The sequence below is a fragment of the Erythrolamprus reginae genome, chromosome Z, assembly GCF_031021105.1.
Source record: "Erythrolamprus reginae isolate rEryReg1 chromosome Z, rEryReg1.hap1, whole genome shotgun sequence".
In the NCBI taxonomy this organism is placed as follows: domain Eukaryota; kingdom Metazoa; phylum Chordata; class Lepidosauria; order Squamata; family Dipsadidae; genus Erythrolamprus; species Erythrolamprus reginae.
Window position 1 is genome coordinate 53,264,580 of NC_091963.1, and position 24,078 is coordinate 53,288,657.

General features: G+C 43.1%; 1 protein-coding gene across 6 annotated transcripts in view; it reads right to left on the reverse strand.

Moving 5' to 3' along the window:
* SLC4A7 (solute carrier family 4 member 7) overlaps positions 1–21,027 on the reverse strand; it is a 275,999-nt gene extending 254,972 nt beyond the window's left edge. For 2 of the 6 annotated variants that reach the window (XM_070727280.1, XM_070727277.1), the window contains exons 1-2: positions 20,844–21,013; positions 20,150–20,206 (exon numbers count right to left, since the gene is read on the reverse strand). In XM_070727280.1, the coding sequence (XP_070583381.1) occupies positions 20,150–20,206; positions 20,844–20,891 (105 nt within the window). In that variant the 5' untranslated portion in view covers positions 20,892–21,013. Of the gene's footprint in view, positions 1–16,974; positions 17,035–20,149; positions 20,207–20,843 lie in introns of those variants that run through there. The other 4 variants (XM_070727282.1, XM_070727278.1, XM_070727283.1 and 1 more) reach the window with 4 other exon arrangements.
* Positions 21,028–24,078: the final 3,051 nt, after the last annotated feature.

Here is a 24,078-nt window from a genome sequence, read left to right on the forward strand (position 1 = left end):
GAGGCGCGGCATACAAATCCAATAAATAAATAAATAAATAAATTCTTCAATTTTTGTCCTACGTCCTCGACTTTATCCTCCATTGTTTTCTTTTTTCATTCTCATGTAAATTTTGTTGTATAGCTTTCATATTACCATCCATCTCCTTCATACTTACTTTTACTTCTCCTATTCAGTTTTAACATCTCCCATTTCTGTTTTAATATCACTTATTTCAGTTTTCAGATCGCCCATTTCATTTTTCATTTCTTCCAGATATTTTTTTCACTTCTTCTCTGTTTGTATCCATTGCGATTTGGGTTTTCTGCATAAAATCTTGTATGATGGACAAAGTATCTTGGATAGTCTGGAAATTAGGTTCTATTGAAGTTTTCTCCTTTCCTTTTTCTTTTTCCTTGGACAACATTGTTGTTATTGATCTTTGTTGTAGTGGAGATGATACTGGAGATAACTTTGGAGTGGAAGTTGGAGTGGAAGTCTGTTTTTTAGTTGCTGTTGTTGTGATGGTGGTCGTACTTTGTGACCTAGAAGAGCCTCTCATATCTCTAGAAATTGTCAACCAAAAATCCAAATTTTATACAATATCTTAAATTTTTTCTATATTAGTTAATTATAATAATTAATGTGAAAGTTATAATCAGGCTAAATAATAATGTTATATGTAAAACAAGATACTACGAAAGGCAAAGCACTCAAAGGGAAAACAGAGAAAACAGAAAAAGTTTAAACTGTCAGTTATTTTTATAATACGCTCTAAATTAATTCATTTTCTCAGCTATAAATCAAATATCAGATATCAAATCATTCAACATAGTAAGTAAAATTAAAGAAGATTAAAATTGAATAGACTGTCACAATAATTTTTATAATACACTCTGAATTAATTAATTCTTTTCTCAGCTATAAATCAAATATCTGATATCAAATATCAAATGTTCATTTCATATAGTAAGCAAAATTAAGAAAAATTAAGATTGAGTAGAATATAATTCAATTAATCTAGAGAGAGAAAAAAATCCAAACATACATATAATAAAAGGGAAAGAAAGGACAAAACAAAAAAAATGAGAAGGTAAGAAAGTAAAATAAAGAAATTTGGGGGTATACCAGATCGAAAGGGAGGAAATTAATTATCTAACACCTCATTCTCTACCTTGAATATCTATAATAAAAATAAAATAAGAAAACCCTAGAATAAGATGGAAACAAATAGGATGTATATTATGTAAAAGTGTAAATGTTAAAAATATAAGTATAAAAAAGAAAACAAAAGAAACCCTAAGATAGAATATAACCTAATAAGGAAAAAATATAGTGTAAAAATGTAAATATAAATGTAAAAAATATAAGTATAAAAATAGAAAAAAAAATCAATAAGCACTCAAGTGATTTATTTCAAAGTTTAATCCTGGAAATCCTTAAATCTTTAAGTTCTTATGTCCACGTTCTTCACTTATGTTCTTGTGTTCACGGTTACTTTTAATCCTTAAAAGCAAAACAAATAAAAAATACATGTCCAGGAATAAAAGACTAAAAAAAAATAATTATGAAATCTTCCCGAGTCAGCAGAGTCCATTTTATAATGAAAAGTCAAATTGGGTTATGTTACTGTAAAAAAAAAAAAAAAGATCGGTGTTGCCCACAATGAAATATATTTTCTTGATATATTTAATTTAAAATTCCATTTCTTTAAAAATGCTTCATTCTTCTATAGCCGGAAATAGTCAAGCATAGTCGAATAAGATCTTTCCAATCAATTAAATCATCCCCTATTTCAAATCAAGTTCATTTTCTTCCAGGGATATAAATATTACGGGTGTACTTTTCCTTAAAGTTCGGTTATTTGTTAATAACAATTAATAAGTAAAAATATATTGAATATAGATCCGGTTGTAGCTTGAGTTAAGTGCAAGGATATTACTTAAAGAAGAAAAAAAACCCTTTCCTTTCCAGTTCTTTTATTTCCTTATTAATTTTGAAAACCAAAAGAGTACAGTGGTACCTCAGGATACGAACCCCTCGTCTTACGAACAACCCGAGATACGAACCCGGGGTTCAGAAAATTTTTGCCTCTTCTTACGAACTTTTTTCTTCTTACGAACCCGCCGCCGCCAAGAAGCCCCGCCGCCCAGCTGTTGCTTTTTGAAACAGCCAGGGTGCTTCCCAGCGTCCTCCTGAACCCGAACGCCAAACCCGAACTTTCGGGTTCGGCGTTCGGGAGGCCGCTGAGAAGCCCCCCGGCTGTTTTAAAAGGTGACAGCCGGGCGGCGGGGCTTCCCAGCGGCCTCCCGAACGCCGAACCCGGAAGTTCGGCAAAAGTTCGGGCTCAGGAGGCCACTGGGAAGCCCTGCTGCCCGGCTGTCACCTTTTAAAATAGCCGGGGGGCTACCCAGCGGCCTCCCGAACCCGAACGCCAAACCTGAACTTCCGGGTTCGGTGTTCGGGAGGCCACCGAGAAGCCCCCCAGCTGTTTTAAAGGTGACAGCCAGGCGGCGGGGCTTCCCAGTGGCCTCCCGAACGCCGAACCCAGAAGTGTTTTAGGGTTTTTTTAGTTTTTTAATTGTATTAATCGGATCAATTGTATTACTATGTTTTCTATATTTGCTATGAGTCACTCCGAGTCCACGGATAGGGGCGGCATACAAATCCAATAAATAAATAAGTAAATAAGTAAACAAACAAATAAAACAAATAAAACAAATAAAACAAATAAAACAAAATAAACAAAATAAACAAAATAAATAAAATAAATAAAATAAATACATAAATAAATAAAATAAATAAATAAAGTTTACACTTAAGACACAATTTCAAGGGAAGAATATACAGTGGTACCTCGGTTTTTGAACGCTTCTCAGTTCGAACAAATCGGTATTTGACCAGGAAATTCAAGAAACTTTTGCCCTGGAATCCGAACAAATATTTGGGACTCAACACTCTAGAGAGCTGAAGACAGAAGCCGGCAAGCTACAGAGAGAGAGATAGAGAGAGCCAGGGACGAGCAAGAGAACTGAAGACGGAAGATGGCAAGCTACAGAGAGAGAGAGAGAGAGCCAGGGGCGAGCAAGAGAACTGAAGACGGAAGACGGCAAGCTACACAGAGAGAGAGAGAGAGCCAGGGGCAAGCAAGAGAACTGAAGATGGAAGACGGCAAGCTACAGAGAGAGAGAGAGAGCCAGGGGCGAGCAAGAGAACTGAAGCCGGAATCCGGCAAACTACAGAGAGAGAGAGAGAGAGCCAGGGGCGAGCAAGAGAACTGAAGACGGAAGCCGGCAAGCTACAGAGAGAGAGAGAGAGAGCCAGGGGTGAGCAAGAGAACTGAAGAGGAAGCCGGCAAGTTACAGAGAGAGACACACACACGGAGACAGAAACAGGCAAGCTAGAGGGAGAGACAACTGAGAGACAAATTTATCTTAAACTGTTTCGGTTCTCAACCAAATCGGTTCTCAACCACACTTCCAGAACGGATTGTGGTCAAGAACCGAGGTACCACTGTATGTAGTTTAGGGTTGGACTGGAAATCCCTTCATGAGTTTGGCTTCATGAGTTTGGCTTCATGAGTTTGGCTTTGCAGAAATTTTATATAAGCGAGTAGGTAACATCATCAGTGCTAATCACTATGGGGTTTTCTCACTGTTAGTTTGCCATTCCAGTTTTGGTGGGAGTGAATTGATGATGTTATCTAGTCCAATAACTAAATATCTGCAAACAGCCAAACTTAGACAGCATCATGGACTACTCATGATACTCTTCTTGTTTTTGTAGATTTTTCCTAAACTATCAATTTCTTGCTGACAACAACTTGGTTTTTAATTTTTTTCCATAGCATGTCTATTCTCCATAGAGAGGAGGAGTCAGCAGTCAGGATGGGTTGTACTCACTCATCAGAGGCGTGGCCAAGTCAGAAGAATATAAAAGTACTGGAAACACCCATAGGCCCCAGTTTTTCTGACTCATTGCCACAGAGCATGACATGGCATGCAATGACTATCCTTTCTATTTGAGAATTTTTCTCCTCCTTAATTAGGTTAGTACATTCCAAAATTTATATGATTTGTCTTTTATTTACTAGATATCTGAGGGTAGCAGTTTGGGCACAGAGACCCCTTGGTCTTGCCTCCTTCTGCAGGGTGGCGTAGGGCCTTGGGCTTTCACCACCCCCAGCTCTGCCTCTCCTCCTTCGGCTGTTAGGGCTGCCACAGTAGCTTCCCTACCTGGCAAGCACTAAGCCTTGTGAGGGATCTCCACTAGTTACAGCAGGATCCCTGTTGCTGTTCTCATCCTCCCAACTTCTAGCACCATTGTCCTGACGAGCGAGGCCCTCCCTAGAGAGCCTTTCAGCTGTCCAGCAGCTCCTTTTTGCTTGCTTGCAGCATGGTGCAGCTTCCCTGGCACAATGCCAAAATTGTTACTTTTGGCTACTTAACCCTGCTGTTCTGTTCAGGTCCTTTTGGCCCCGAAATGAAGTTTGAGACCCTGTAAAAAACTTTTCCCTGCATATCTGAAACTTGAAATTACATGACTTTGTCTCCTTTGAGGGGTTCTTTCTAAGGGGGTGGGGGCTGTTGTTGGGGTTTTTTGGTTATTTAGTTTTTGCTGGTTTTTGCCCCCCCCCCCCAACTGTAATTACTAAGTGCACTTATTTTCACTTTATATATAGATTACGCTGCAAGTTCCAAATTACATCCTTGTTTTTAGTACAATGGATTTATTTCATAAAATTAGTTGTCTGGGTATCATGTACTTATGTACTTTTCTGTGTACTTCATTTCATTTTTCAACAAGGTGTATATTGTAAAGTCATTTTGGATTACTGTGCCATGAAGCAAGCTAATATGTGCCATTGCACATATCATATCATCACATATATCAGATATGATCACATATCATATCAGATATGATCACATATCACATCATCCATGCAATCAATAAATCAATATATCACTGTTGTGATATATTGATTGCTTGAATGAGCATTGAGTACAGATTTGAACAGGGTCTGTTTCAGGGCCCCATCACACACATACAGATGCAGCCTGTGGTTGTTATGCAAGTGGAATATGAAGAGGAACATGATAGCCAAACAATTAGTCATATGCAAGGAATCTATTCTAAAAACAAGGATGTAATTTGGAACTTGCAGCCTAATCTATATATAAAGTGAAAATAATTGCACACAGTCAGGGGGGGGGATTTTCTGAGCTAAATAAATAAACATTAATTTTTTCATTTCATTTTTCATTTGTTTGTGATCAGAAATGTTCAAATTAATATACCAGTGCAATAGGTATTCAAAAAAAAGCACTTACAGTAGCTAAAAATCAACATTTTTTTAGTCCAGGGCCAAAAGGATCAGGGAACAGTACAAGTGTATAGTAAATGCAAACAGAACAGCAGGGTTAACAGCTGAGCCCGGCCTTGAACTTTGCCTCAGTTTTCGCGGCTTTTTTCTCTATGTTGGAGGCTGTCGGGTGGAAGGGGACCCTATTCGGGGCCCCCTCCCTTTTCTTTCTTTTTGGTGCCTGCTCGCCCACACACCAATGCTCCTGAGACGATCTTTGTTTTTGGCGCCAAAAAAAATTCTTGAGCGGAGCAGTGCTGCTTGGGCCTGGCCATTCATCACTGCCGAGGCCGCCCCCTGCTGGTTCTTTTCATGGTCACGCAGGCTCTTTCTGAGGCCTCTGTCTTGCCTGGGCTGTAACAAAGGAGCAATTGGCTGGCTGCATCCAAATTCCCCTGAAACAGTTAGCCTAACAGTCTACAACAGGGAACTAGGGCTTTTCATAGCAGCCATTCTCCCTAGGAGGTGCCATTAGCCTCAAGCTCCATTAGGAATCCCAGACATCAGATAGACATATTCTTAAAAATAAAAATATAGATATAATTAAACAAGTTCAATCAGAGGACTTAGTCATTAGTAAATTTCTCTTAGAAATAGTTCCTTAGCAGTCATCTAACAGTAATAAATAGGACTTACATTTAAGAAGTCCCTCCTCTTTTACAGTCTGTCCTTCCTTTCTGTTCTCTATCTGCTTATCTTACATCACTATGTCTGATCCTGTCACCCCTTCAGCCCCAAAGACTGAAGGCAAAAAGTCTAAAAAAACTAACAAACCCAACAGGAGGATCATGATTCCATATCTATCTCAGAATCCAAGACAGTTCTACCTCTTCCACAAGAGCAGAGAAGCGTAGGGACCGGACCCTACAGAAAATTCATGAGAGGGCAGCCAGAGCCCTCTCCCCCATGCCTGGTTTGACACCTGAACTAGGACAGAATCCATTGGCCAGTCCTAGGGATCCTCCTCTGCTAGTTGCCATCATTTGGGGCCAGCAGGCCTGCCAAATCAAAATCTGAACCAGAACATCTCAGGACAACCTGTTTCTCTATCCCCCACGGTGGTGATAGCACCTCTGGCCTTCCCTGCCAGTTGTCTGCCCACTGTGGACCCTCAAAACCAACCGACTCTGTTGGCGGATCCAGTTCCCCTTCCTCCTACTTCCTTGGACCAGACAGCCTTCCAGCGATGGATTGATGCTGTGGTTCAACGTAATATTACTTCTAACATCCACACCTTGGCTGCTCCTATGCCTGCCAGAACATCTCAGGTTCCAACAGTCGCTCCCTCTGCTGAACCCCTTCCCTCCCAGAGGATCCTTCAAGATCACTGGTCAGACTCTTCTGATGAAGATTCCGAGGATCCGGAGAAGCCCTCCATTCCTCAGCCAATCTCCCCAGAGAGGCGGGCAAGCTTCTCAAAGCGGAGGATCAAAAAATCAACCAGGTTTTACAGAAGAATAACCAATCTGCCATGTGAGCCATAAAGGGACCCTCCACATCTTCCTTTTTTGCTAGAACCATGCTGATCTGGATCAGGCAACTACAGGAGTACATCCCTGCTTCCAACGCTCAACAGACCTTGAACAAGGTATTTGCCACATGCCAACTACTTTCAGATACTACTCTCTACACTTCAACATTTGCTGCCAAAATGATGGCCTTCTCGGTGGTGGCCAGATGAATGACTTGGCTAAAGCAGTGGTCTGTCGACATCAAACATAAGTGCCGCCTTGCCTCTGCAGTGTACAAGGGAAAAATCTTTTTGGTGATGTCATTGATTCCTCATTGATTCAAAAGACAAAAAGAAAATTCTCCCCACAACTCAGAAGAAGACCACTCAGCAACCATCTCCTTATTTTTGTCGGTCCTTTCACCAATCAGATCAGACCTTCTCCTACTACAAGGGAACAAACCAATCGAGCTACAAGCCTTGTTACAACCAAGATAAGAGTCTATGAAGCAGAGGCTCCAAACGTCTATTCTGTGGTTCCACTGGAAACCGTCAAGGCTGAAGAGGTAGGTGGTAATCCCCCTATCTCACCCTCTGTCCCCATTGGCGGCCAACTAGCCAAATTTGTCTCCATTTGGGCCAAAGCTTCCTCAGATTTATGGGTTCTCCACACAGTCAGGTCTGGCTTACATCTGGAATTTCTCTCCCCCCCCATCCTTCTTTATCTGTTGTTCTGTATTCCAGAGACCCAGCAAAAAGGGTCCTCATGGAGCAGGCCATCCAACACCTTCTAGATATCTTGGCTGTTTAGCCTGTCCCTACAGAGTTTCGTGGACAGGGTTTCTATTCAATGTTATTTATACAGTAGTCTCAAAATCCTCAGGGGGGTGAAGAGCAATTCTAGATCTCAAGCATCTAAATTTCTATTTTAAATATCACAAATTCAAAATGCACATGCTCAAAACTATTTTGGCCTGCATTAGGAAAGGAGATTTCATATCATCTTTAGACCTGACTGAAGCCTACCTGCATATTCCCATTGCCCAGGAACATCACGGGTTTCTACGTTTCTGCTACCCAGGAAGACATTACCAATACCGGGCCTTACCATTCATCATATCCTCAGCCCCTTGTGTATTCAGTCCTGGTGGCTTACCTTAGTTCTATCCCTATTCGAGTACAATTCTTCTTGGACAACATTCTCTTTCTAGCCCCATCCTTGTACCAAGCTCCAGCTCTTTTGAGGGTCATGGCTGACATCTTATTGGCCCATGACTTTTTCATTAACTTCCAGAAAAGCCAGCTCATCCCCTCAACCTCTATCCTGCACTTAGGGACTGCCATTGATTCTACAGAGGGTTTAGTCAGCCTCTCACCAGAGCAAATCAGTAGCATTAGGGAGTTAGCTTCTCAAATTCAGGATACCCTTTCCCCCTCTCCCCCCTTTCTTCCCTGCTGGGGAAGATGGTATCTAGCTTCTCCATAGTTCCCTGGGCCAGACTCCATTCCTGGGACCTCCAGTGCTGCCTCCTTCCATTCCAAAAGTTGGGCCAGGCCCACTTGGCAAGACGGCTCTGTCTTCCCTACAGGTCCATCGATCTCTAACATGGTGGAAATCCAGTGCCACCGATCAGGGGAATGCATTACCAAGCTTCCCCATCCATAACAATCACCATCGATGCCAGCCTGTTGGGATGGGATGCCCATTGCAACCACCAGCAGACCCAAGGCCTCTGGAATTCGAGCCAGGCCTCCTGTTCCATCAATTGTCTACAGTTGCACACAGTGTTTTTAGCCCTCAAGAGCTTCAACAACTTTATAGCTGGCCAGGATGTCCTCATCTGGACCGACAATTTGGCCATGAAGGCCCACATCAACTGCCAAGGGGGCACCCAGTCCAAAGTCCTCATTGCGGAGACCAAGAAAATCGGCCTCTGGGTGGAGAGGCACCCATCCTCCCTCTGCTCAGAACATATCTGAGGCTCGGACAAAGTCCAGGCAGATGCCCTCAGCAGAATGACAGTGAATCAAGCAGAATGGAAAGTGAATCTGACCATCTTCAGATGGATCTCCAACAGATTCGGCAGACCACAGGTAGACCTATTTGCTATTCCTCAAAACAATCAACTGCCACACTTCTTCTCCCACTTCCCTACACAGGGAGAAGAGAACTGCAATGCCCTCTGCTGCCCCTAGCCGAGGAGCCTGCTGTATGTATTTCCCCCACTCCCAATCCTACCTCAGGTCATTCACAAGATCCTGGACAAGCAGGCAGAAGTCATTCTGATAGCTCCTTTCTGGCCCAGGCAAACCTGGTTTGCAGATTTAAAAATCTTGTCAGCAGCAGAACCTTGGCAATTACCGGTGTCATCACATCTGTTATTCCCGGGGATCCCTACACCACCCGGATCCGGGCTGGTGCCACTTGACCATCTGGCTTCTGAACAGAGCGTCCTGAGGAGCCAAGACTATGACAATGACATAATGGATTACATTCACAAAGCACGAAAGGCTTCCACTGAACATATCTACGCCTCCATATGGCAGATCTTTTGTACCTGGTGCAATTCGCAGGATCTTTCTCCTATTCAGATTCCTCTTTCAAAAGTCCTCAGATTTTTAAAACAGGGCCTAGACAAGGCTTCTCACCAAGCACTATTTGACACCAGACGGCAGCCCTTTCCTCAGTTATCGCCTGTGACCACTGGTCTTCATTGGCTCATATTCCCTTGGTTTCCAGATTCCTCAAGGGCATCGCTAACGCTTATCCTCCCACCATTCACTGCTTCCCTACATGGAATCTCCCCAGAGTACTTCATTCCCTGACAGAACCTCCATATGAGCCCTTGCGAGAATCCTCTCTATGCTATCTATCTCTGAAGGTAGCCTTTTAAATCGCCATTACAACCGCCAAGCAGATTTCTGAATTGGCATCATTATCCATAAGAGAATTCACCTAAAGCAAGCGCAGGCCATTAGACGAACTGAAGCTCTCTTAATCAGCTTTTTACCTCATGATCTGGGCCCCAATGTCACCCCCACCACCATCAGCCGATGGATACGTGGTGCCATTGCCAAGGCCTATGATGTTGAGGGCATCCAGCAGCCCTTGGGTATCATGGCCCACTGTACCCATAGTGTGGCTACTTCAGCAGCATGGTCCATCCAATGCCCTTTGGAAGAGCTATGCCCTTCATCCACCATTATAGGATCGATAAATTTCATCAGTGGAAGCAGCTTTCAGCCGCAGGGTCCTACAAAAAGTAGTAGAGCATAACGTTCAACTCCCACCCTCAGGTCAGAAACTCTGGTATGTCCCATCCTGACTGCTGACTTCTCCTCTCCATGGTGAATGAGCACTGACTCACCTGATGCACTCTTTCTCATAGTCAAGGAGTCAGCAGTCAGGTCCCTGCCCCTCCTTTTGAAACCTGTCATCAGGTCCCTTTCCTCTTACCTTCTTATCTAACCTTTTTAACACTATTGGATGGTTATAGCTTGTTGCTTTAGTTTTTGATGTTCATGTTTCAAGCTTCTTAGCCTCAGTTTGTGCTGTCCACGCTGAGTCACTGTTTTCAATTTTACCAGAAAAACTGGGGCCTATGGGTAGTTCCAGTACTTTTATATTCTTCTGATTCAGCCACACCTCTGACAAGTAACTACAACCCATCCTGACTTCTGATTGCTCGACTATGAAAAAGAGTGTATCAGGTGAGTCAAAGCTCATTCTCTAAAGAATTTCATAAATAAATTTAATCAGCAAATCAAAACTGAATTCTTTCTAAACATTTCATAAATTTCACAAAGTCTGTATTTGATGCATCTTATACACTGAATGTACCCCACCCAGCCAGCTACCCCACTCTTTGGCCTCTGCTTCCCATACAATTTACCTTCTTGCAGGAAAAAAAAAACAGAGCCTGTTAAGCCAAGTAACTCATTATCAGCTTCCCAACTCTCAGCTGATTAAGGTTGCAAGGCAAGCCATGTGCTAAAATGAAAGTGAAACTAAAGTGCAGCTTTTGTTGCAAGGAGGCAAATTGGGACTTTTAATTTTCTTGTGCTAATCAGTTATTGAATCTGGATGCAAGGAGGTAAGTAATAACTATTAACCCTGCTGTTCTGTTTGGGCGATATGTGACCAGAAACGAAGTTTGAGGCCCTGTAAAAAATTTTCCCTGAATATCTGAAACTTGAAATTACATGACTTTGTCCCATTTGAGAGGTTCTTTCTATGAGTATTTTTTTTGGGGGGGGGGGGAATGCTTAGTTTTTGCTGGGTGAAAAAACCTTTTGCATTGGTTTACTAAATTGAACTTTCCTGATCATAAACAAATGAAAAAAATAATGTTTAGATGTTTATTTTGCTCAGAAAAGCCGCCCTGCTGTGTGCATTTATTTATTTATTTGTTTGTTTGTTTGTTTGTTTGTTTGTTTGTTTGTTTGTTTGTTTGTTTGTTTGTTTGTTTGTTTATAGTAGACTTGTATGCCGCCCCTCTCCGAGGACCTGGAGTGGCTCACAACATGCAATACAAACAATATGTATACAAATCTAATATTTAAAAAACAGTAAGTAAAATCCCATTATAAAAAAAGAGTCAGTCTACTCAATCACATCCATACATAACATTTAACGGTCAGAGAAGAAGGGGGGATGATCTAGTTGCCCCATGTCTGGTGACATAGATGGGTCTTAAGTATCTTGCGGAAGGTAAGGAGGGTGAGGGCAGTATGAATCTCCGGAGGAAGCTTATTCCAGAGGGCCGGAGCCGCCACAGAGAAGGCTCTTCCCCTAGGTCCTGCCAGATGACATTGTTGGGTTGATGGAACCTGGAGAAGGCCAACTCTGTGAGACCTTATTGATCGCTGGGATGTATGCAGCAAAAGGCGATCCTGTAAGTATTCTGATCTGATGCCATGTAGGGCTTTATAGGTCATCACCAAAACCTTGAATTGTGTCTGGAAACCAATTGGCAGCCAATGTAGGCCATGGAGTGTTGAAGAAACATGGGCTTATCTGGGGAGACAGCCGCGTTCTGCATGATTTGTAGTTTCTGAACACTCTTCAAAGGTAGCCCCCTGTAGATAGCGTTGCAGTAGTCAAACCTCCAGGTGATAAGGGCATGGGTGACTGTGAGCAGGGACTCCCTGTCCAAATAGGGCCGCAACTGGTGCATCAGGCAGACTTAGGTGAACGCCCTCCTCGCCACAGCTGAAAGATGGTGTTCTAACATCAGCTGTGGATCAAGGAGGATGCCCAAGTTGCAGACCCTTTCTGAGGGGGTCACTGATTCCCCCCCCCCAGGGTAATGGACGGACAGATGGAATTGTCCTTGGGAGGCAAAACCCACAGCCACTCCGTCTTGTCAGGGTTGAGTTTGAGCCTGTTGGCATCCATCCAGACTCTAACAGCCTCCAGGTATCGACACATAATTTCCACTCCTTTGCCGAGTGGACATGGGGTGGAGATGTACAGCTAGGTGTCATCAGCATACTGATGGCACCTCACCCCATGTCCTTGGATGATATTAAATAGCAGAGGGGAGAGGACCAACTGCTGAGGAACTCCACATGAGAGAGAGACCTAGAGGTTGACCTCTGACCCCCCACTAAGACTGACTGTGCCGGACTGGAAAGGTACAAGAAGAACCACCGTAAAACAGTGCCTCTCACTCCCAACCCCTCCAGCCAGTGCAGAAGGATACCATAGTCGAGGGTATTGAAAGCTGCTGAGAGGTCAAGGAGCACCAGGATGGAAGATAAACCCCATCCCAAGCCCGCCAGAGATTATCCATCAGCACGACCAAAGCAGTTTCCAAGCTGTAGCTGGGCCTGAATCCTGACTGCTGAGGGCCTACATAATCGGAGCAACACTACCTCTCAACAACCTTCCCTATAAAGGGAAAGTTGGAGACTGGCTATTAAATACTGCTGGGTCCAGGGAAGGCTTCTTGAGGAGGGGGCACAAAAGTGCCTCCTTGTAGGGAGCCAAGAAGGACCCCCACCAGAGAAGTATTGACAATCTCCTGGACCCAGCTCCGTGTCACCTTCCTGCTGGCCAAAACCAGCCAGGAGGGATACAGGTCCAGAAAACAGGTGGCGAAACTCACAGCTCCAATGGCCTTGTCCCCTTCATCAAGTGTCACCAGGTCAAACTCCTCCTAGACAGATGGACATGGATGGGCCCCTGTCAACTTGATTGACTCATTGTCAGCCAACACTGCGTTCCAATTGGAGTCCAGTTCCGTCCGGATCTGAGCGATTTTATCAGCGAAAAATGCATTGAAATCCTCAGCACTACCCTGTACTACCCCGACCCCCTCTGATTTAGAAGGGAGCAGATCACCCTAAACAGCGTGACCGGGTAGGATTCCGCTGATGCATTCAAGGCAGCATGATATGTGCATCTTGCCGCCTTGACCGCCACTTTATAAGTCTTAATAAAAGCTCTTAAAAGTGTTCGATCAGACTCGGATTTACTTTTCCTCCAGTGCTTCTCTAGATGTCTCTTCTGGCGTTTAAACACCCGGAGCTCCTTGGTGGACCAAGGAGCTCTCCGGGGTCTAGTGCCACAGAGAGGTCACAATGGCGCAATACAGTCAAGAGCCTCTGTCGCAGCCATATTCCAGGCCACAGTGAGTGACTGCCGAACTGTGTATGAGTGAATCTGGTAAAACCCCAAACACCCTCTGAAAGGTGAAAGGCTGCAAGTTCCAAATTTTTTTAATACCTTTTACATTGGTTTACTAATTTGAACATTCCTGACCATAAACAAATGAAAAATGAAATGAAAAAAATTAATGTTTAGTTGTTTATTTTTTAATTATTTATTATTGTTTATTAGATTTGTATGCCACCCCTCTCCGTAGACTTGCTCAGATTTTGCTCAGAAAAGGCCCCCCTCGGGTTGTGTGCAATAATAGTACAATGGATTTCTTGCATAAAATTAGTTGTCTAGGTATCATTTACTTACTGTTCTGTGTACTTCATCCAGGGGTGGGCTGCAGGTGGAAGAAACAGGTACGCAGTACCGGTAGCAAAATTTTGCTCTGCTTATACTTGAGTATAAGCCTAGTTTTGCTACCAGTACTGCGTACCTGTTTCTTCCGCCTGCAGCCCAGCCCTGGATGAAGTACACAGAAAAGTAAGTAAATGATACCTAAACAACTAATTTTATAAATGAACATTATTGCACACAGCTGGGTGGGAGGGGCTTTTCTGAGCAAAATAAACAAATAAACATTAATTTTTTTCATTTCATTTTTCATTTAGTTGTGATCAGGAATGTTCAAATTAGTAAACCAATGCAAAAAGTTTTGCAAATAAAAAATTTAAGTAGCTAAAATCAACCTTTTTTAGTCTGGGTCAAATATACCCAGGAACAGAACAAGTGTGTAATCTTTGCAAACAGAACAGCAGGGTTAATATCTACAGCCAAGATGGCATGTGTGCCACAACTGGCACACGGAGCTATATTGATGGGTACACAATCTTAGGTCCAGTGTGCATGCATGCACCAGCCAGCTTTATTTTCAGCCCTTCTGGGCCCACTGGGAGCCAGGAAACAGACTGTTTCCAGCTTCCATAGGGGGTGGGGAAGGCCTCCGCAAGCTTTAGAGCCTTTCAAGTTTGGAAACAGACCATTTCCCTTTCCTTATGGAGGATGGGGAAGGCCATTTTCAACCTCCCTACCCTCCTAGAAAGGCTCTAAAGCCTGGGGAGAGCAAAAAACAGGCATGCCATCAGCTGCTGAGAGCAGGGGGATCATGTGTGCATGCGCGGAGGGGCAGATGAATTTATGGGTGTGGGCATGTGCATGCACAGCCCCCCCCCCCCGGTACTCCCCCATTTTGGTACACGAACCAAAAAAAGGTTTGCTATCACTGGTCTATAGAATGTTCAAATTATTAGAGTTATTTTTTAAAGACTGCTTTATTATAGTTCTAGACAACTTAACAAAGTGAAGAAACTTTTTAAAATAAATGCTTGATTTAAAGAGGCCCAGTGCTATTGTATGTTGTTTTCAATAATAGAGAACAATGTATACTGACTGAAAACCACATCCGTTTTAAAGATCTATAAAAGTATAATGTTTGAATCTGAAGTTTGGCGTCTTCAGCTGATACAAAATGCAGCAGCACGAGCAATTATGGGAGTACCAAGATACACACATATAATACCAATGCTCCAGGAGCTGGATTGGTTGCCGGTCAGTCTCCAAATGCAATTCATGGTGTTGGTTATTATCTATAAAGCCATACATGGCCTAGGACTAGATTATCTTTGGGACCACTTTCTGCTGCATACCTCCCAGTGACCAGTAAGAACCCATAGGGTTGGCCTTCTCTGGGTCCCATCAGCCAAACAATGTCAGCTAGTGTGCCCCCAGGGGAGAGCCTTCTCTGTTGCGGCTCCAACTCTAAGGAACCAATTGCTTCTGGAGACTCATATTCTCCCCATCTTACCAGCCTTCCATAAAGCTGTAAAGACCTAGCTGTTCCAGCAGGCCTGGGTCCGCTGATGCTCTGTGACCCGGTTCTTAAGTAGAAATGTTCATAAGTAGAAGCAATTTTTCCCATAGGAATCAATGTAAAAATGAATAATGTGTGCAAACTCATTAGGAAATCCAAGATTTTAAGGCTTTAAAAAAAAAAGCAGCAGGCAGACGAAGCGAAGGCAAACGAAGTGGAAACAGGCAAATGGAGTAGAAACAGACAGCAAGGAGAAGCAAGGAATGGAGGTCCTAACGAAGGATGGAGATGGGCAGTGAAGGAAGTGTCTGCCCCAAATCGCTTCCAAAATCACCCCTCCAGACGCTTCCTTCGCTGCCCCAAATCTCTTCCAAAATCACCCCTCCAAACACTTCATTCGATGGAGGAAGTGATTGGGGCAGTGAAGGAAACATCTGGAGGGGTGATTTTGGAAGCGACTTGGGGCAGCGAAGGAAGCTTCTGGAGAGGTGATTTTGGCAGCGGGATGGGGCGAAAAAAGCAGTAGGTGAGGGGGGATTTTGGCAGTGGGATGGGGCAGCTGCAGGGAATGGAGGAAGCGGAGGGCGAGAGGGGAAAGTGGCAGCAAAATGGGGCAGCTACGGAGAGCTCCTCCGACGTGCCGTTCTGGCCGCTGTTTGCAGCAGCAGCCGAGAGACGAGTGAGGGTTTGTAAGTAGAAAATGGTTCATGAGTAGAGGCAAAAAAATCCTGTTCATATCTTGAAAAGTTCTTAAGTATAGGCGCTCGTAAGTAGAGTTACCACTGTAATCTGAAATGTAACTGTGCCGTGTTTTAGTATTAAGATATGGCAGCTGAGTTAAACCCTCACTTAGTCATGTTTGGAGTAGATCTCTGACTAGATGTCGGCCAGGAAGGACGTCTTCGTGACGTCAAAGCTCCGCCCATGGAATTCCCTATTGGGATTCCCCACCTCCATTTGAGCCTCCCGACCAGCCAACAGCTCTGCCGCTCTTCTGGCAAGGTGACAGCCGAGCGGCGGGGCTTCTCGGCGGCCTCCCAAACCCGAACGCCAAACGCAAACTTTTGCCAAACTTCCAGGTTCAGCATTCGGGGGAACGCCAAGAAGCCCCCCGGCTGTTTCAAAAGACAACAGCCAGGTGGCGGTGCTTCTCGGCGGCCTTACGAACCCGAACACCGAAACCGAACTTTTGCCGAACTTCTGGGTTCGGCGTTCGGGTGGCGGGTTTGTAAGGCGAAAAAAGTTCATAAGAAGAGACAAAATTTTTCCAAATCCCAGGTTCATATCTCAAAAAGATCGTATGATGAGGGGTTCATATCACGAGGTACTACTGTACACAGTAACTGAATTTAAACATGCCTGGGATAAACATATATCCATCCTAAGATAAAAATACAAGAAATAGTATAAGGGCAGACTAGATGGACCATTAGGTCTTTTTCTGCCATCAATCTCCTATGTTTCTAGAACACAGCACTTATAGAAAGATATGCCAAATCAATTTTTATCAACTTCTCACAGTTAAAATGATGAAAAGTTTGGTATTTGCCAAATGAGTAAAGAGATTCTAATTAATAATTCTAATTTCTAATTAATTCACACATTATTTGAAATTAAGGGTGAATGGCAATGCAGTATTATTTAAATAAAGAATACATTATAACTTACATAGGCAGTTAAGCTAAAAAAATATTTCCAATATTATTACTGACCCATTGCCAAACCGGTCGTGCTGCAGGCAGCAGATCACTCTCCACGGTGTCACCAGACTCTGTCACATCTGTCACATGTGAACCTAAGTTTCATCTGTGAAGAGCATAGGGCGCCAATGGTGAATTTGCCAATCCTGGTGTTCTGTGGCAAATGTCAAGCATTCTGCACGGTGTTGGGCTGTGAGCACAACCCTCATCTGTGGACCTCATACCATCCTCATGAACTTGGTTTCTAACCGTTTGGGCAGACACAAGCATATTTGTGGCCTGCTGGAGGTCATTTTGCAGGGCTCTTGCAGGGCTCCTCCTGTTCCTCCTTGCACAAAGGCGGAGGTAGTGGTTCTACTGCCCTCCTATGGCCCCCTTCATGTCTCCTGGTGTACTGGCCTGTCTTCTGGTAGCACCTCCAGCCTCTGGACACTACACTGACAGACACAACAAACCTTCTTGCCACAGCTCACATTGATGTGCCATCCTGGATGAGCTGCACTACCTGAGCCACTTGTATGGGTTGTAGAGTCCATCTCATGCTACCACAAGTGTGAAAGCACAATCAACATTCAAAAGTGACCAAAACATCAGTCAGAAAGCATTGGTACTGAGATGTGTTCTGTGGTCCCCACCTGCAGAACCACTCCTTTATTGACTGTGTCTTGATAATTGCCAATAATTTCCATCTGTTATTCCATTTGCACAATAGCATGTGAAATTGATTGTCAGTCAGTGTTGCTTCCTAAGTGGACAGTTTGTTTTCACAAAAGTTTGATTTACTTGGAGTTATATTGTGTTGTTTAAGTGTTCCTTTTATTTTTTTTGAGCAGTGTATATTGGGATAGTAAGAAAACAAGAACCATAACAGGTGATTTGCATATTTAATGTGAAAACTATCTACAAACTTTCAAATGTATTTGTAGGCTAGGAGGAAAGCACCGTAATGCTTATTTATAACAATATAATACCCCAATCAGGTAGATTGATACAAGAAAACCAACCAACAAAATATTACAATGCAATTTAAAACCATACTAATCAGTTATTACATAATATTGAAAATAGATATATATGGACTAATAAAATCTTAAAATCTATTGAAACAACATGGTTTTAAGAGCCTTCTTGAATGAAAGGGAGGTAAGAACTCTATATCTAGGGTTCAGAATGGAAGGGCAGATGTGTATATGGGAGGAGAGAATTAAGGTAAGTATGATTGCATGTGAATGATCAGAAAGAACTGATTGGGAAGCAGAAAAGAAGTAACAAATTAATAAACTACAGATAACTGCATGGTTAAATAGCTGTCAGCAGTTTGGAATTGAATAAATAAATAAATAAATGCTGCACTAAACAGAGACATATTTCTATTTCATTATTTAACCATTTTAATTTGCATAAATTAGTGCTTTCTAATAGAAAAGAAAATAGGCTGGAACACCATCAACCTCATAGATCTTTAAGAATTCAAAAGCTGCTTTATTATTATTCAACTTTTGATTTTAAAAAAAGTACAATGTGTCAATGAAAAACTATATTTAGCCCAATGAGATAATATCTGAAGTAGTGGGAAAAGGATAAACCGGTTTTATATCACCAAAACCACATAAGAGAACAAATAATATAATCAAACATCTATTCTCCTCTTCTTAATATACATCAAAAACAATCAATCTCCTCAGACACTTAGACTTGTAATATTTAGAGGAGTCAAAAAGGCCCCTTAAGTGTTACATAAAAACAATCCAAAGACATAATACTTAAACTCTACAAAGTGAGTACTAATGGATTTCTTCCATAACTATGGTAAAGTACCAGAAGAATCACACATAATTTCCTCAAAACTTTCCTTTTCTTCACACATACCATTTTAGGGAGAGGAATGAGAGAGACACCTTCTTTTACTATGACCAGTATCACAAGAATATAAGAATGTTTCACAATAAAGTCTTGCTAATAGGCATCTTAGTCAATTTTGAAATTGTTCATTTAAAACTTTCAGCCATATATGGATTTCAGAAGTCATCTCTACTTCGGAAGACCTCTTTATAGTTGTGAATGAGCCCTGCCTGGGAACCATTAGTTGCATTGGCATCCTTCAGTCTTGAAATACCATGATATCATGCTCTGAATTCCCCAGAGCATGAAGCCTGTGTAGTTATATGGAGGATGGACCATTAGTAAACCATTAGTAAATGTATGTTTGAATTCAAAGCAAATTCAAAATGAACCATGAAGCCTGTTTTAAATGCAGTTTCCTGCTGAAAATATGCTCTGAGTTCAAAACAGTCTAAATTGTAAACATTTCCTGCATTTATATAGGAATTGTATGCAAGACACCACAGCAAATGTCAGAGAGATCTGAAAGTTCTGACTGAATATTATTTAAACTATTTATTTATTTATTTATCTATTAGATTTGTATGCCACCCCTCTCCGCAGACTCGGGGTGGAGTCTGCTTTTCTGGGCCACAGAAATGCTATTCAAAATGTTTGCCCACTATCTTGCATTATAAATAATGTATATTTTTGTCAAAGCTACTCTTTAGTATCTTTATTAATATAGTTACAGATTAAGGAAAATAACAGTTTTTAAAAAAACTTCTACAGCAGAGTATTTGTTTGCTTATCATTCTGTCAGGAAAGCTTTCCATTACCCATTTTTACTACCCAATTAAATTAGATTAATTGCCAAACAATAACCTCAAGAAACCTTGGCGATGAACTCATGGTTAGCATCAAAAACAACCCCCCCCCCCAAAATAAAAAACTTTCACCTAAACTGAGCTCCCCACCACCAAAAAACACACTTCCCCAAAATCAAAGTGGGAAAAAACCTAGTTTTACTTAACAGACATGTGACTGCTTCATTTCAACTCAAGTCTCAAACGGAAGTAAAATGAATCACTGTTATATTATCCTTTGATGACCACCTCCATTAACAATAGCAACGAAAAGGCCGTAAAAACAGCACATCATTTCCTTGAGCTCCATATGACAGCAAGCTTTGATGACAAAAGAACTGGTCCTGGCAAGCCATGTGTCTGCACTCCCAGAGACATTGAAGTAGTAAGGAAAACAGAGCTTCACAAGCAGTTATTGCAACTGCCCCAGAGATTCATCTACAGTTTTTACTTCAGTTCAGAACATAACCAGATTTGATCTTACAGTCTTCTCCTTTTACCTTACTTGATATTCTTTCATGCGTACCGCGGTCTGAAATGAGCGTGTTGGTGAAAGGCTGAGGACGAGAGAGAGCAAAGAGAACAAAGAGATTAAGCGCTCTCGCTCTCCCTCCCTCCCTCCTGCCCTCACCATACCTAGAACTCGGCCTAACAAAATCAACGAACTGGAGGCTATAAAAAGAAAAGTGTCTCTGTCACGCATACAAAAAAACAGGAAACAAGCAACTGGGGCATGAGAAGATGCTGACAAGAAATATTTCGCCCAGAGGAAGGGGAAGAATTAAACGGATGGCTGCCCAGATTATTCTAACCATCCCCTGAATTCACGAGGCGACAGCAATATTGGCTCTGGCTATTCGCACTGTTGCCTGGAGATGAGCCCAGGAAAGAAGCGCCGAGGAAAGAGGAAGGCGAAGTCTTCCGTAGCCTGGCCACACGGATCTTGAACTGACACCTGTGACAGAGGGATAAACCGACAGCATGAAGCCGAGTTTTGGATTACGACAGGCATTAAAGTACCCGCCGGCGGCGCTTCCTTAGCTATGGGTGCTGGTCGAGAGAAAAGACATCGGACTCCGCCCCCACAAAGGGGAACAGCAGCGGCCGCACAGAGACCCGCCTGGCTGTCAAGGGAGACCCTCCTCCTATCTCCCCAACTTTTCCTCCCCGCCTGTGTCTCTTTCGCTCTATTACCGTTGTGAGTAGTGGCCTCATCTGCTCTCCGGCCCGCTCCTCCTCCATGGCGTGCCCTACACGGATAGCGCTGGGAGGCGAGGTCTGTGCTCGCTGCCTGATTGCGTAGGGGTGGGGTGGGGGGAGGAAACGTCGCGACTCCGGCAACAACGAGGGTTCGACTTGGACGACCGCTTCTGCTCTTGCTAAAGTCTAGCCGGCTCGTGCCTAGACACGCCCCTAGTCCTCCCGATTGGCAGCAGGCCGAACCAATCGCCGCGAGAATGCAGCTCCACCTCTACGCCGAGAAGAGGCGCTGAGAGAAGAGGCGGGAGGGTAGAAGGGACTTTCGGAGGGTAAAGGGGTTAAAAGGCGACCTTTCTCCGTACTCAAGGGGAGCCGCTTCAGGTGATGGTGGCTTTATCTCCTGTTTAGAAATGGAAGTCCCGCTGATCGGGATATTTCTTTTTTGTCACGGAGCTAAACTAAACGAGAGCTTTCAGCGTGCGATAGCTTTCTTTTGGAAATGGGTCCCGATTTGTGGGACTATTTCGACTGCATTCTGCCCTAAAAACTGTCTGCCCCTCCCCCATTTTGCTCAGACTATGAAATAGGTTGGTCTCTCCAAGTTTCTTAGAAAGCCAGACCATTTGTTTAATTGAATAAAGCACTACTAAGGTAACCATAATTTACCCATTGAAAATAGCCAAGACTTTTCCGTCATTAGCTCATATTATTGCAGTGTGGATGAAGCTTCGTTCCAGTTCAGATTAATAATGATAGGATCTCTTGGTTTTAGCATGGAATCGGACACAAAATGTGGAGCCAAAAAGACTGCTTCAAAGCATCAAGTGAGTTTGTTTGGGGCGGGTTAGGTGGGGGGAGAGATGCCACAGAGTTTATTTCCTGGCTCAAAGCAGTAGGAAACTGTTTTTTTTAATCAACTATGATTGGAAAATGATGGAAACTATCACAAAAACATATATTTAGATTTTCAGTTTTTGTAAGAAATATTGGGCTTAGTCAAATTTACTGATATTGCTTTTGGCAGTAAAGATTGTTTCCTGAACAAAATTGTAGATAAGATGTCTCAGCCAGTTCTCTTAAAACAGAGCTTGTTGCCTCTGGAGGAGGGACGTACTCCAAATTTACATGCTGGCTGCTAATTGGATCTGGTGCAACCAGCAAATTTAAAGAGCTGTCAGGCCGTTCCTCCAAGCGATTTATAAGTGCCTCACCTGGGCGCATGGCTCAAATGTGTTTGAACTCCACTACAGCTTGATCTAATAAACTTAGAAACAGCAGATAAAGCGTCCTGCCTCTTCTTTGTCTGATCTAACACTGGTGATGAAGAACAAAGCGACCTCGTGGCATCGGCCATCTTGACCAAGTGTCCTGGACAACATCAGAACAGACAAGTGGAACAGAATGACCTACCAAGTTGTACCTCCAGCTGAATTCAACCCACAAAAGGAAACATGGAAGAACAGGGAATTTCTACAATATTCCTGAATTACTGCAGCATGGAAGTATACAATGTCACACTAGCCCTATTTGACCCAACAGAAATTGAGGAAGTAGACTGGACAACATTGCAAGAAAGGCTGGAAACCCATTACTAACCAGAAGCAAAAATGGTGAATAGAAATGAATTCTACCACTGGAGGCAGAGAGAGGGTGAAAGTGTAAATGACTTTGTTGCAACTTTAAGAGAAATTGTAGCTAGATATAAATTTAAAGAGCCTGAAGAAACGATGAAAGACAGAATAGTCCTAGGCATGAAAGATAGGGCATTGCAAAAGAAGCTGCTGGTTGATGGTGATGCCACATTCCAGGACATCATAAAAGCAGCAAAAGCAGCTGAGGTATCAAATGAGTCAGCAGCAGAAGTGCATAGGACAGTGGGAACTGTACATCAGACAGAGGTAGACTGGGCAACAGAAGTACCGGAAGCTGATGAAGACGAATCCAGCCAGGAAGCAGAACATTGCATGCAGATTAGAGACTGCAGAGGGGGATTCTGAGGGGAAGAACAAAGAATCCGAAAATGTCCCATCTGCAGAGGGAACCATCTGAGGGCCACAGGCAGTTTCTGCAACGCTATCTTCTGTAAATGTAAAAAAAATAGGGCATATCACAGAAGCATGCAGGACAGGGCTTCCTGGTGACTTTCCTTGCCCATCCCTACAGCAAAGGCAACTGGAAGGAAACTGACCCAATTGCAGCAACCAAGGCAGAAACAAACTGCAAAAAGGGAGCTACAAGAGGCGTCCAGAACGCACAGCCTTGGAGGTAATTATAGTGAAGTTATACACTCCACCAAAATTTTCATTGAAGTAGAAATAAATGGGATGTATTGCAAAATGGAATTACATAGGGGGTCCACATTCTCTATTATGGCCTGGGACAAAGTAATTCAGTTGATCCCAGGTTTACAAAAAAGCTTACTGAGCAAAACCACTATCAGACTGAGAGACTTCCAAAGGAATGCCATTCCAGTTCTGGGCACAGCTAGAGTGTCAGTATCATTTTAAAAATTGAAGAAGCTCTTTGAATTAATAATAGTAGATGACCCATAGCAAATTGAGCCAGGGTGGCGCAGCAGGTAGAGTGCTGTACTGCAGGCCACTGAAGCTGACTGTAGATCTGAAGGTCAGCAGTTCAAATCTCATCACTGGCTCAAGGTTGACTCAGCCTTCCAACCTTCTGAGGTGGGTAAAATGAGGACCCAGATTGTGGGGGCAATAGGCTGGCTCTGTTAGAAAGTGCTATTGCTGACATATTGTAAGCCACCCTGAGTCTAAGGAGAAGGGTGGCATAAAAATTGAATAAATAAATAAACTGCTAGGAATGAGGTGGCTTAAGCCTCTGGGCGTAACAATTACAAGGTCTTCTCCAAGGAATTGGGCACATTTAAATTGAAGCCCATCTCATTCAACCTCAACCCTCAGGTGTCCCCAATTAGGATTAAGCTACAAAGGGTGCCTCTCCCAGTGTTATTTAAAGTGGATGAACAATTAGACAAGCTAATAGCACAGAGTACCTGCAACCAGTTGACCACTCAGAATGGGAGACCCCCCCCCATAGTGTCCCCCCTGAAGCAAGATGGCATTGTGAGAATTGCTGCTGATTACCGGGCCTCATTAAACCGGGTATCACAGTCAAATGCACACCCAGTCCCAGTGGTACAACACCTATTACATTTCTTGGGAAAGGGGAAGGTCATTGCTAAGCTAGATTTGGCTCAGGCAAATCA